Source organism: Oncorhynchus clarkii, chromosome 8, assembly GCF_045791955.1.
Source record: "Oncorhynchus clarkii lewisi isolate Uvic-CL-2024 chromosome 8, UVic_Ocla_1.0, whole genome shotgun sequence".
Lineage (NCBI taxonomy): Eukaryota > Metazoa > Chordata > Actinopteri > Salmoniformes > Salmonidae > Oncorhynchus > Oncorhynchus clarkii.
This window is the reverse complement of record NC_092154.1, coordinates 3,738,386-3,753,385: the sequence shown is the minus strand read 5'-3', so window position 1 is coordinate 3,753,385 and position 15,000 is coordinate 3,738,386. Positions and strand designations below refer to the sequence as shown.

The 15,000-nt window shown below is 45.0% G+C and overlaps 1 protein-coding gene across 2 annotated transcripts in view; it reads left to right on the top strand.

Annotated features, from left to right (window-relative positions):
* Window positions 1-15,000, top strand: part of LOC139415466 (transcriptional activator Myb-like) — a 64,621-nt gene that overhangs the window by 3,750 nt on the left and 45,871 nt on the right. For both annotated transcript variants that reach the window (XM_071163560.1, XM_071163559.1), the window contains exon 2: window positions 11,289-11,406. In XM_071163560.1, coding sequence (XP_071019661.1) covers window positions 11,289-11,406 — 118 coding nt within the window. The remainder of the gene's footprint in view (window positions 1-11,288; window positions 11,407-15,000) is intronic.

Below are 15,000 nucleotides of genomic sequence, written 5' to 3'. Positions count from 1 at the left end.
GTGTGTGTGTGTGTGTGTGTGTGTGTGTACCTGGAACAGGTCTGAACAGGACCACGACAGGGTCATGTTAATATGATCAGGTGTACCTGTACCTGCCGTGCCAGATCACCTGGGGTTTCTGTGGAAACCAAAAACACCACAACCAGTTTGTCAGAGTGTGTGTGTGTGTTCGCTTGTATAGACTGACTGCACTCTACCCTGCTAAAATGACTGGTTCTGTTACCCTGTTACCACCCTAACCTGCTATAATGACTGGTTATGTTACCCTGTTACCACCCTACCCTGCTAAAATGACTGGTTCTGTTACCCTGTTACCACCCTACCCTGTTATAATGACTGGTTCGGTTACCCTGCTATAATGACTGGTTCTGTTACCCTGCTATAATGACTGGTTCTGTTACCCTGTTACCACCCTACCCTGCTATAATGACTGGTTCTGTTACCCTGTTACCATCCTACCCTGCTATAATGACTGGTTCTGTTACCCTGCTATAATGACTGGTTCTGTTACCCTGTTACCACCCTACCCTGCTATAATGACTGGTACTGAAACCCTGCTATAATGACTGGTTCTGTTACCCTGTTACCACCCTACCCTGCTATAATGACTGGTTCTGTTACCACTCTACCCTGCTATAATGACTGGTTCTGTTACCCTGTTACCACACTACCCTGCTATAATGACTGGTTCTGTTACCCTGTTACCACCCTACCCTGCTATAATGAATTATTCTGTTACCCTGTTACCACCCTACCCTGCTTTAATGACTGGTTATGTTACCCTGTTACCACCCTACCCTGCTAAAATGACTGGTTCTGTTACCCTGTTACCACCCTACCCTGCTATAATGACTGGTTATGTTACCCTGTTACCACCCTACCCTGCTATAATGACTGGTTCTGTTACCCTGCTATAATGACTGGTTCTGTTACCCTGTTACTACCTTACCCTGCTATAATGACTGGTTCTGTTACCCTGTTACCACCCTACCCTGCTATAATGACTGGTTCTGTTACCCTGTTACCACCCTACCCTGCTATGATGACTGGTTCTGTTACCCTGTTACCATCCTACCCTGCTATAATGACTGGCTCTGTTACCCTGTTACCACCCTACCCTGCTATAATGACTGGTTCTGTTACCCTGTTACCACCCTACCCTGCTATAATGACTGGTTCTGTTACCCTGTTACCACTCTACCCTGCTCTAATGTCTGGTTCTGTTACCCTGTTACCACCCTACCCTGCTATAATGACTGGTTCTGTTACCCTGTTACCATCCTACCCTGCTATAATGACGGGTTCTGTTACCCTGCTATAATGACTGGTTCTGTTACCCTGTTACCACCCTACCTGCTATAATGACTGGTTCTGTTACCCTGTTACCACCCTACCCTGCTATAATGACTGGTTCTGTTACCCTGTTACCACCATACCCTGCTATAATGACTGGTTCTGTTACCCTGTTACCACTCTACCCTGCTAAAATGACTGGTTATGTTACCCTGCTAAAATGACTGGTTCTGTTACCTTGCTATAATGACTGGTTCAGTTACCCTGCTATAATGACTGGTTATGTTACCCTGTTACCACCCTACCCTGCTATAATGACTGGTTCTGTTACCCTGTTACCACCCTACCCTGCTATAATGACTGGTTCTGTTACCCTGCTATAATGACTGGTTCTGTTACCCTGTTACCACCCTACCCTGCTATAATGACTGGTTCTGTTACCCTGTTACCACCCTACCCTGCTATAATGACTGGTTCTGTTACCATGTTACCACCCTACCCTGCTATAATGACTGGTTCTGTTACCCTTCTATAATGACTGGTTCTGTTACCCTGCTATAATGACTGGTTCTGTTACCCTGCTATAATGACTGGTTCTGTTACCCTGTTACCACTCTACCCTGCTATAATGACTGGTTCTGTTACCCTGTTACCACCCTACCCTGCTATAATGACTGGTTCTGTTACCCTGCTATAATGAATGGTTCTGTTACCCTGTTACCACTCTACCCTGCTATAATGACTGGTTCTGTTACCCTGTTACCACCCGACCCTGCTATAATGACTGGTTCTGTTACCCTACCCTGCTATAATGACTGGTTCTGTTACCCTACCCTGCTATAATGACTGGTTCTGTTACCCTTCTATAATGACTGGTTCTGTTACCCTGCTATAATGACTGGTTCTGTTACCCTGCTATAATGACTGGTTCTGTTACCCTGTTACCACTCTACCCTGCTATAATGACTGGTTCTGTTACCCTGTTACCACCCTACCCTGCTATAATGACTGGTTCTGTTACCCTGCTATAATGAATGGTTCTGTTACCCTGTTACCACTCTACCCTGCTATAATGACTGGTTCTGTTACCCTGTTACCACCCAACCCTGCTATAATGACTGGTTCTGTTACCCTACCCTGCTATAATGACTGGTTCTGTTACCCTGCTATAATTACTGGTTCTGTTACCCTGTTACCACCCTACCCTGCTATAATGACTGGTTCTGTTACCCTGTTACCACCCTACCCTGCTATAATGACTGGTTCTGTTACCTGTTACCATCCTACCCTGCTATAATGACTGCTTCTGTTACCCTGTTACCACTCTACCCTGCTATAATGACTGGTTCTGTTACCCTGTTACCACCCGACCCTGCTATAATGACTGGTTCTGTTACCCTACCCTGCTATAATGACTGGTTCTGTTACCCTGCTATAATTACTGGTTCTGTTACCCTGTTACCACCCTACCCTGCTATAATGACTGGTTCTGTTACCCTGTTACCACCCTACCCTGCTATAATGACTGGTTCTGTTACCCTGTTACCATCCTACCCTGCTATAATGACTGGTTCTGTTACCCTGTTACCATCATACCCTGCTATAATGACTGGTTCTGTTACCCTGTTACCACTCTACCCTGCTATAATGACTGGTTCTGTTACCCTGTTACCACCCGACCCTGCTATAATGACTGGTTCTGTTACCCTACCCTGCTATAATGACTGGTTCTGTTACCCTGCTATAATGACTGGTTCTGTTACCCTGTTACCACCCTACCCTGCGATAATGACTGGTTCTGTTACCCTGTTACCACCCTACCCTGCTATAATGACTCGTTCTATTACCCTGTTACCACCCTACCCTGCTATAATGACTGGTTATGTTACCCTGTTACCACTCTACCCTGCTATAATGACTGGTTCTGTTACCCTGTTACCACCCTACCCTGCTATAATGACTGGTTCTGTTACCCTTCTATAATGACTGGTTCTGTTACCCTGCTATAATGACTGGTTCTGTTACCCTGCTATAATGACTGGTTCTGTTACCCTGTTACCACTCTACCCTGCTATAATGACTGGTTCTGTTACCCTGTTACCACCCTACCCTGCTATAATGACTGGTTCTGTTACCCTGCTATAATGAATGGTTCTGTTACCCTGTTACCACCCTACCCTGCTATAATGACTGGTTCTGTTACCCTGTTACCACTCTACCCTGCTATAATGACTGGTTCTGTTACCATGTTACCACCCTACCCTGCTATAATGACTGGTTCTGTTACCCTTCTATAATGACTGGTTCTGTTACCCTGCTATAATGACTGGTTCTGTTACCCTGCTATAATGACTGGTTCTGTTACCCTGTTACCACTCTACCCTGCTATAATGACTGGTTCTGTTACCCTGTTACCACCCTACCCTGCTATAATGACTGGTTCTGTTACCCTGCTATAATGAATGGTTCTGTTACCCTGTTACCACTCTACCCTGCTATAATGACTGGTTCTGTTACCCTGTTACCACCCGACCCTGCTATAATGACTGGTTCTGTTACCCTACCCTGCTATAATGACTGGTTCTGTTACCCTACCCTGCTATAATGACTGGTTCTGTTACCCTTCTATAATGACTGGTTCTGTTACCCTGCTATAATGACTGGTTCTGTTACCCTGCTATAATGACTGGTTCTGTTACCCTGTTACCACTCTACCCTGCTATAATGACTGGTTCTGTTACCCTGTTACCTCCCTACCCTGCTATAATGACTGGTTCTGTTACCCTGCTATAATGAATGGTTCTGATACCCTGTTACCACTCTACCCTGCTATAATGACTGGTTCTGTTACCCTGTTACCACCCAACCCTGCTATAATGACTGGTTCTGTTACCCTACCCTGCTATAATGACTGGTTCTGTTACCCTGCTATAATTACTGGTTCTGTTACCCTGTTACCACCCTACCCTGCTATAATGACTGGTTCTGTTACCCTGTTACCACCCTACCCTGCTATAATGACTGGTTCTGTTACCTGTTACCATCCTACCCTGCTATAATGACTGCTTCTGTTACCCTGTTACCACTCTACCCTGCTATAATGACTGGTTCTGTTACCCTGTTACCACCCGACCCTGCTATAATGACTGGTTCTGTTACCCTACCCTGCTATAATGACTGGTTCTGTTACCCTGCTATAATTACTGGTTCTGTTACCCTGTTACCACCCTACCCTGCTATAATGACTGGTTCTGTTACCCTGTTACCACCCTAACCTGCTATAATGACTGGTTCTGTTACCCTGTTACCATCCTACCCTGCTATAATGACTGGTTCTGTTACCCTGTTACCATCATACCCTGCTATAATGACTGGTTCTGTTACCCTGTTACCACTCTACCCTGCTATAATGACTGGTTCTGTTACCCTGTTACCACCCGACCCTGCTATAATGACTGGTTCTGTTACCCTACCCTGCTATAATGACTGGTTCTGTTACCCTGCTATAATGACTGGTTCTGTTACCCTGTTACCACCCTACCCTGCTATAATGACTGGTTCTGTTACCATGTTACCACCCTACCCTGCTATAATGACTGGTTCTGTTACCCTGTTACCACCCTACCCTGCGATAATGACTGGTTCTGTTACCCTGTTACCACCCTACCCTGCTATAATGACTCGTTCTATTACCCTGTTACCACCCTACCCTGCTATAATGACTGGTTATGTTACCCTGTTACCACTCTACCCTGCTATAATGACTGGTTCTGTTACCCTGTTACCACCCTACCCTGCTATAATGACTGGTTCTGTTACCCTTCTATAATGACTGGTTCTGTTACCCTGCTATAATGACTGGTTCTGTTACCCTGCTATAATGACTGGTTCTGTTACCCTGTTACCACTCTACCCTGCTATAATGACTGGTTCTGTTACCCTGTTACCACCCTACCCTGCTATAATGACTGGTTCTGTTACCCTGCTATAATGAATGGTTCTGTTACCCTGTTACCACCCTACCCTGCTATAATGACTGGTTCTGTTACCCTGTTACCACTCTACCCTGCTATAATGACTGGTTCTGTTACCCTGTTACCACCCTACCCTGTTATGGTTCTGTTACCCTGCTATAATGACTGGTTCTGTTACCCTGCTATAATGACTAGTTCTGTTACTCTGTTACCACCCTACTCTGCTATAATTTAGTTAGGCCCAATTATCACCCTATCCCCTATACGTAGTGCTCTACTTTTGACCAGACCCCTGTGGGTAGTGTACTTTATATATGAACTAGTGTGTCATTTGGGGCTCACATAAATATGCTCCTTGTTTAATCTATTTTGTTAATTCCGTCATCCAGGTTAGGGTCAGTTCATTCACCCAGGTTAGGGTTAGTTCAGTCACCTAGGTTAGGGTTAGTTCAGTCACCCAGGTTAGGGTTAGTTCAATCACCCAGGTTAGGGTTAGTTCAGTCACCCGGGTTAGGGTTAATTCAGTCACTCATGTTAGGGTTAGTTCAGTCACCCAGTTTAGGGTTAGTTCAGTCACCCAGGTTAGGGTTAGTTCAGTCACCCAGTTTAGGGTTAGTTCCGTCACTCAGGTTAGGGTTAGTTCAGTCACTCAGGTTAGGGTTAGTTCAGTCACTCAGGTTAGGGTTAGTTCAGTCACTCAGGTTAAGGTTAGTTCAGTCACCCGGGTTAGGGTTAATTCAGTCACCCAGGTTAGGGTTAATTCAGTCACCCAGGTTAGGGTTAGTTCAGTCACCCGGGTTAGGGTTAGTTCAGTCACCTGGGTTAAGGTTTGTTCAATCACCCGGGTTAGGGTTAGTTCAGTCAGCCGGGTTAGGGTTAGTTCAGTCACCCGGGTTAGGGTTAGTTCAGTCACCTGGGTTAGGGTTAGTTCAGTCACTCAGGTTAGGGTTAGTTCAGTCACCCAGGTTAGGGTTAGTTCAGTCACCCAGGTTAGGGTTAGTTCAGTCACCCAGGTTAGGGTTAGTTCAGTCACCCAGGTTAGGGTTAGTTCAGTCACCCAGGTTAGGGTTAGTTCAGTCACCCAGGTTAGGGTTAGTTCAGTCACTCAGGTTAGGGTTAGTTCAGTCACTCAGGTTAGGGTTAGGGTTAGTTCAGTCACCCATGTTAGGGTTAGGGTTAGTTCAGTCACTCAGGTTAGGGTTAGTTCAGTCACTCAGGTTAGGTTAAGTTCAGTCACTCAGGTTAGGGTTAGTTCAGTCACCCAGGTTAGGGTTAGGGTTAGTTAAGTCACTCAGGTTTGGGTTAGTTCAGTCACCCAGGTTAGGGTTAGGGTTAGTTCAGTCACTCAGGTTAGGGTTAGTTCAGTCACCCAGGTTAGGGTTAGGGTTAGTTCAGTCACTCAGGTTAGGGTTAGTTCAGTCACCCAGGTTAGGGTTAGGGTTAGTTGAGTCACTCAGGTTCGGGTTAGTTCAGTCACCCAGGTTAGGGTTAATTCAGTCACCCGGATTAGGGTTAGTTCAGTCACTCAGGTTAGGGTTAGTTCAGTCACCCAGGTTAGGGTTAGTTCAGTCACTCAGGTTAGGGTTAGTTCAGTCACCCAGGTTAGGGTTAGTTCAGTCACTCAGGTTAGGGTTAGTTCAGTCACCTGGGTTAGGGTTAGTTCAGTCACCTGGGTTAGGGTTAGGGTTAGTTCAGTCACCCAGGTTAGGGTTAGGGTTAGTTCAGTCACTCAGTTTAGGGTTAGTTCAGTCACTCAGGTTAGGGGTAGTTCAGTCACCCAGGTTAGGGTTAGGGTTAGTTAAGTCACTCAGGTTAGGGTTAGTTCAGTCACCCAGGTTAGGGTTAGTTCAGTCACCCAGGTTAGGGTTAATTCAGTCACCCGGATTAGGGTTAGTTCAGTCACCCAGGTTAGGGTTAGTTCAGTCACCCAGGTTAGGGTTAATTCAGTCACCCAGGTTAGGGTTAGTTCAGTCACCCGGGTTAGGGTTAGTTCAGTCACCTGGGTTAGGGTTAATTCAGTCACCCAGGTTAGGGTTAGTTGAGTAACTCAGGTTAGGGTTAGTTCAGTCACCCAGGTTAGGGCTAGTTCAGTCACTCAGGTTAGGGTTAGTTCAGTCACCCAGGTTAGGGTTAGTTCAGTCACTCAGGTTAGGGTTAGTTCAGTCACCTAGGTTAGGGTTAGTTCAGTCACCTGGGTTAGGGTTAGGGTTAGTTCAGTCACCCAGGTTAGGGTTAGGGTTAGTTCAGTCAACCGGGTTAGGGTTAGTTCAGTCACCCAGGTTAGGGTTAGTTCAGTCACCCGTGTTAGGGTTAATTCAGTCACTTTAGCACATTCTGCCAACCCGGATGTCTTAGCCGTGTCTGAATCCTGGCTCAGGAAAACCACCAACAACCCTGAAATTTCCATCCCTAACTATAATGTTTTCCGCCAAGATAGAACTGCCAAAGTGGGCGTCCTGCAGAGTTCTGTTTTACTATCCAGGTCTGTACCAAAACAATTCGAGCTTCTAATTCTAAAAATTCACCTTGCTATAGACCACCCTCTGCCTCCAGCTGTGCCCTGGACACCATATGTGAATTGATTGCCCCCCATCTATTTTCTGAGCTCGTGCTGCTAGGTGACCTAAACTGGGACATGCTTAACACCCCGACCATCCTACAATCTAAGTTTGATGCCCTCAATCTCACACAAATTATCAATGAACCTACCAGGTACAACCCCAAATCCGTAAACACAGGCACCCTCATAGATGTCATCCTAACTAACTCGTCCTCCAAATAAACCTCTACTGTTTTCAATCAAGATCTCAGCGATCACTGCCTCATTGCCTGCATCCGTAATGGGTCTGCGACCAAACGACCACCCCTCATCACTGTCAAACGCTCCATAAAACACTTCTGCAAGCATTTTTCTATGGCTGGCCAAGCTTTCGACCTGGCTACCCCTACCCCGGTCAACAGCCCTGCGCTTCCCACAGCAACTAGCCCAAACCTCCCCCACTTCTCCTTCACCCAAGTCCAGATAGCTGATGTTCTGAAAGAGCTGCAAAATCTGGACCCTATCTTTCTAAAATGATCTGCTGAAATTGTTGCGACCCCTATTACTATCCTGTTCAACCTCTCTTTTGTATCGTCTGAGATTCCCATAGATTGGAAAGCTGCCGCTGTCATCCCCCTCTTCAAAGGGGGAGTCACACTAGACCCAAACTGTTATAGACCTATATCTATTCTACCCTGCCTTTCTAAGGTCTTCGAAAGCCAAGTTAACAAACAGATTACCGACCATTTTTAATCACACCGTACCGTCTCCACTATGCAATCTGGTCTCCGAGCTGGTCATGGGTGCACCTCAGCCTCGCTCAGGTCCTAAACAATATCATAACCGCCATTGATAAGAGACAGTACTGTGCAGCCGTATTCATCAACCTGGCCAAGGCTTTCGACTCTGTCAATCACAACATTCTTATTGGCAGACTCAACAGCCTTGGTTTCTCAAATGATTTCCTCGCTTGGTTCACCAACTACTTCTCAGACAGAGTTCAGTGTGTCAAATCGGAGGGCCTGTTGTCCGGACCTCTGGCAGTCTCTATGGGGGTGCCGCGGGGTTAAATTCTTGGGCCGACTCTCTTCTCTGTAAACATCAATGATGTCGCTCTCTGTCACGTAGCTAGGAGTGGTGGGTGCAGAGTCAGGCGCAGAGAGGTTTAGGGAAAACCGTATTTATTTCCCGGTAAGTAAGGTCACGCCAAAAACAACAGGCGAAATAATGATCGACCCAAACAGGACACCAAACAGTCAGAAAAATAGCAAAACACAACCATCCACAAACAGAACAGAGAACAAGCCCGCACAAAAGCAGGCGGGCATAGAAGGCTTAAATAGCCCTGAAACAAACCCCAAACAGGAAACAGGTGAAACCAATTCAGACATAACCAACAGAAAATGAAAAGGGAATCGGTGGCAGCTAGTAGACCGGTGACGGCACCCGCCGAGCGTCGCCCGAACAGGAAGAGGAGACACCTTCGGTGGTGATTCTTTGATCCACCTCCACGCACACGACACTATTCTGTATACCTCTGGCCCTTCATTGGACACTGTGTTAACTAACCTCCAGATGAGCTTCAATGCCTTAAATACAAGTAAAACTAAATGCATGCTCTTCAACCGTTCACAGCTCTCACCTGCCCGCCCTTCCAGCATCACTACTCTGGACGGCTCTGACTTAGAATATGTGGACAACTACAAATACCTAGGTGTCTGGTTAGACTGTAAACTCTCCTTCCAGACTCACATTAAGCATCTCTAATCCAAAATTAAATCTAGAATCGGCTTCCTATTTCGCAACAAAGCATCCTTCACTCTAAACATACCCTCGTAAAACTGACCATCCTACCGATCCTCGACTTCGACGATGTCATTTACAAAATAGCCTCCAACACTCTACTCAACATTTTGAATGCAGTCTATCCGTTTTGTCACCAAAGCCCCATATACTACCCACAACTGCGACCTGTACGCTCTCATTTGCTGGCCCTCGCTTCATACTCGTCGCCAAACCCACTGGCTCCAGGTCATCTACAAGTCTCTGCTAGGTAAAGCCCCACCTTATCTCAGCTCACTGGTCATCATAGCAGCACCCACCCGTAGCACGCGCTCCAGTAGGTATATCTCACTGGTCACCCCCAAAGCCAAATCTCCTTTGGCTGCCTTTCCTTCCAGTTCTCTGCTGCCAATGACTGGAACGAACTGCAAAAATCACTGAAGCTGGAGATTCATCTCCCTCACTAACTTTAAGCACCAGCTGTCAGAGCAGCTCACAGATCACTGTACCTGTAAATAGCCCATCTGTAAATAGCCCATCCAACTACCTCATCCCCATACTGTATTTATTTATCTCGCTCCTTTGCACATCTGTCTCCTGCACACCCACATCTACCATTCCAGTGTTTAATTGCTATATTGTGATTTCTTCGCCACCATGGCCTATTTATTGCCTTACCTTTTTTTTAACCTTTATTTAACTAGGCAAGTCAGTTAAGAACAAATTTTTGTTTTCAATGACGGCCTAGGAACAGAGGGTTAACTGTCTTGTTCAGGGGCAGAACGACAGATTTTTACCTTGTTCAGGCTCAGGGATTTGAACTTGCAACCTTACGGTTACTGGTCCAACGCTCTAACCACTAGGCTGCCCTGCCACTACCCTACCTCCCTTATCCTACCTCATTTTCACATGCTGTTTATAGATTTTTCTACTGTATTATTGATTGTATGTATGTTTATTCCATGTGTAACTCTGTGTTGGTGTTTGTGTCGAACTGCTTTGCTTTATCTTGGCCAGGTCACAGTTGCAAATAAGAACTTGTTCTCAACTGGCCTACCTGGTTAAATAAAGGTGAAATAAATGAAATCAAATAAATGTAGTGATGTGTTGTCTCTCTTGTCTTGATGTGTGTTTTGTCCTTAAACAATTATATTGTTCCTCTAATCTCTCTTTCTCTCTCTCTCTCTCTCTCTCTCTCTCTCTCTCTGTCTCTCTCTCTTTTGTCTCTCTCTCTCTCTCTATCCCCTGTCTCTCTCTCTCCCTTGTCTCTCTCTCTCTCTCTGTCTCTCTCTCTCTGTCTCTCTCTCTCTCTCTCTTGTCTCTCTCTCTTGTCTCTCTCTCTCTCTCTCTCTCTCTCTCTCTGTCTCTCTCTCTGTCTCTCTCTCTCTCTCTTGTCTCTCTCTCTTGTCTCTCTCTCTCTCTCTCTGTCTCTCTCTCTCTGTCTCCCTCTCTCTCTCTTGTCTCTCTCTCTTGTCTCTCTTGTCTCTCTCTCTCTCTCTCTGTCTCTCTCTCTCTGTCTCTCTCTCTCTCTCTTGTCTCTCTCTCTTGTCTCTCTCTCTCTCTCTTGTCTCTCTTGTCTCTCTCTCTCTCTCTTTTGTCTCTCTCTCTCTCTCTCTCTCTCTCTCTCTCTCTCTCTCTCTCCATCTCTCTCTCTCTCTCTCTCTCTCTCTCTCTCTCTCTCTCTCTCTATATCTCTCCAGTGTGTATAGTAGTGAAGAAGATGAGGAGGATATTGAGATGTATGAACACGACTACGATGGACCGCTGGCCAAGGAAGCAAAACGCCATCAAGGGAAAACACGCTGGACAAGAGAAGAGGTAAACAGTTGTTTTGTTTTTGTTTTGTTTTAGTGTTTTTATTTAATTTATTATTTTAGTGTTTTATAGTTTTAGTGTTTTTATTTAATTTATTGTTTTAGTGTTTTATAGTTTTAGTGTTTTTATTTAATTTATTGTTTTAGTGTTTTATAGTTTTATTGTTTCAATGTTTTATTATTTGAGTGTTTTAGTGTTGTAGTGTAACAGTTAAAAACATTTTTTTGTTATTTTAATGTAATTTTTTTACCCTTTAATTTAACCAGGAAAACCCATTGAGACACAGTCTCTTTTTCAAGGGAGACCTGGCCAAGAAGGCAGCAACAATCAATACATTACAGAATTAAAACATACAACAATACAATACAACAACATGATCCAGACTAAAAAAAGCATTTACACTCCTCTGTAACAGAGTCTCCCTTCAATATTTTAAATCCATTCAGTAGCACTAACACATCTAGATGAAGCAGAGATTGTAGACTATTCCATTCAGAGTCACTAACACATCTAGATGGAGCAGGGATTGTAGACTATTCCATTCAGAGTCACTAACACATCTAGATGAAGCAGGGATTGTAGACTATTCCATTCAGAGTCACTAACACATCTAGATGAAGCAGGGATTGTAGATTATTCCATTCAGAGTCACTAACACATCTAGATGAAGCAGGGATTATAGACTATTCCATTCAGAGTCACTAACACATCTAGATGAAGCAGGGATTGTAGACTAATCCATTCAGTCACTAACACATCTAGATGAAGCAGGGATTCTAGACTATTCCATTCAGTAGCACTAACATATCTAGATGAAGCAGGGATTGTAGACTAATCCATTCAGAGTCACTAACACATCTAGATGAAGCAGGGATTGTAGACTATTCCATTCAGTATCACTAACACATCTAGATGAAGCAGGGATTGTAGACTATTCCATGAGTCTGGTGCTCAAGAAGAGAAGGCAGTGTTGCCTAATACTGTGAATGTCCTGGGGACTTTAAGTAGTAACCACCTAGCAGAACGGGTCTGGTAACTGCTGGTGGTGAAGGAGACCAGACTACAGAGGTAAAGAGGGAGTTTACCAAAAAGTGCTTTGTAGATGAACACATACACATTTATTTTTCTGCCTATATAAAGTGAGGTCCAACCTACCATTTGGTGCAATGGTAGGTGAGTGACTTGGCATTTGTTATAAAGCGCAAGGATGCATAATAAACAGAGTCCAGTCTCTGTCAGACAGAGGAGGCTGCATGATTAGCAGAGTCCAGTCTCTGTCAGACAGAGGAGGCTGCATGATAAACAGTCTAGTCTCTGTTAGACAGAGGAGGCTGCATGATAAACAGAGTCCAGTCTCTGTCAGACAGAGGAGGCTGCATGCATATACAACAAGTCAACATAGTCAATTACAGAGAGAAAAGTGGCCTGAACAAGCTTCTTTCTAGCCATAAGAGGGAAGCAAGCCTTATTACAAAAATAAAAACCCAATTTCAATTTAAGCTTCCTCACAAGATTATCCACATGAACTTTAAAGGACGACTTGTCATCCAACCATATACCTAGGTATTTGTAGGATTACACTTTTTCAATGGATAAGCCACCAGGTGTGACAATGCTAACCTTCTCTGGCAGAGTTCTAACTCTGGTAAAGGTCATGAATTTAGTTGTTTCTAGTACATTCAAGACCAGTTTGACACCATAAAGGGAGGCCTGCAGCTCTTCAACAGCATGAACCAGAGAAGGAACACATGAATATATGTATGTAACTTTGCAGGTTGCATCCCATTTCACAAATCATTAATAAAAATTGAGAACAACACAGGAGCTAAAATAGAACCCTGGGGGACACCTCTATTAATCTCAAAAAAGTTAGACTTGTGATTGACCAATGTTACTGAGTCTAGCTGGCAGCAATTCATGGTCAACTGAATCAAAGGGCTTTGATAAATCTACAGACCAGCACAATGTTGCTTTTTAACAAGGGCATTAATGATGTCATGTGCCACTGCCATAGCTGCAGTTGTGGTGCAGTGCCCCAATCTAAAGCCAGACTGAACCCCACTCAGTATGTTATTTTCAATGGAGACTTTTTAAAACTGGGATTTCACTAGGGATTCATAGACTTTGTCTAGGATAGGGAGTTCACTAGGGATTCATAGACTTTGTCCAGGATACAGAGTTAACTAGGGATTCATAGACTTTGTCCAGGATACAGAGTTAACTAGGGGTTCATAGACTTTGTCCAGGATATGGAGTTCACTAGGGATTCATAGACTTTGGCCAGGATAGGGAGTTTAGAGATAGGACGATAGTTATTGGGATCTGAGGGATCTCCTCCCTTTAGCAGTGTGAGGACACAGGCAGATTTCCAAATGCTGGGTATGGAATTGGTCAAGAGACTCACGTTGAAAATGTGAGCCACAGGTTCAGTAATAATACCAGCTGCTATCGTTAACAGGTAGGGGGTCCAGGTTGTCTGGACCTCCAGACTTTTTAGTGTCTATTGCCTTTAGTGCTTTATTGACCTCAGTTTAAGAAACAGGCTTAATATTAAAAAGGTTCACATGAGGGCCTATATCATAACTGACTGTAACAGAGCTGACCTAAGAGGCCTGGGCCCCACCATTATCCACAACAGAACCAGCAGATATGAGGTGTGTAACGGTTTTCTGTATGAGAAGGAGAGTCGGACCAAAATGCAGCGTGTAGATTGCGATCCATGTTTTAATAACCAAACGTAAAACACGAATCAATACAAACACTACAAAATAAAGAACGTAATGAACGTAACGAAAACCTAAACAGCCCTATCTGGTGAAAACACATAGACAGGAACAATCACCCACAAACACACAGTGAAACCCAGGCTACCTAAATATGGTTCCCAATCAGAGACAATGACGAACACCTGCCTCTGATTGAGAACCATATCAGGCCGAACATAGAACTGGACAAACTAGACATGTAACATAGAATGCCCACTCAGATCACACCCTGACCAACCAAAACATAGAAACATACAAAGTAAACTATGGTCAGGGTGTGACAGTACCCCCCCCCCCCAAGGTGCGGACTCCGGCCGCAAATCCTGAACCTATAGGGGAAGGTCTGGGTGGGCATCTGTCCGCGGTGACGGCTCTGGCGCTGGACGTGGACCCCACTCCATAATAGTTTTAGTCCACCTCCTTAGCGTCCCTAGATAGGTTACCCTCCTTAATGACCGCTCGGGACAGAGGGGAAGCTCGGGACAGAGGTAGCTCGGGACTGATGGGTAGCTCAGCACTGAGAGGAAGCTCAGCACTGAGAGGAAGCCCAGGCAGGTAGTTGGATCTAGCAGATCCTGGCTGACTGGAGAATCTGGAAGAGTCTGGTCGACTGGCAGATCTGGAAGAGTCTGGTCGACTGGCAGATCTGGAAGAGTCTGGTCGACTGGCAGATCTGGAAGAGTCTGGTCGACTGGCAGATCTGGAAGAGTCTGGTCGACTGGCAGATCTGGAAGAGTCTGGTCGACTGGCAGATCTGGAAGAGTCTGGTCGACTGGCAGATCTGGAAGAGTCTGGTCGACTGGCAGATCTGGAAGAGTCTGGTTGACTGGCA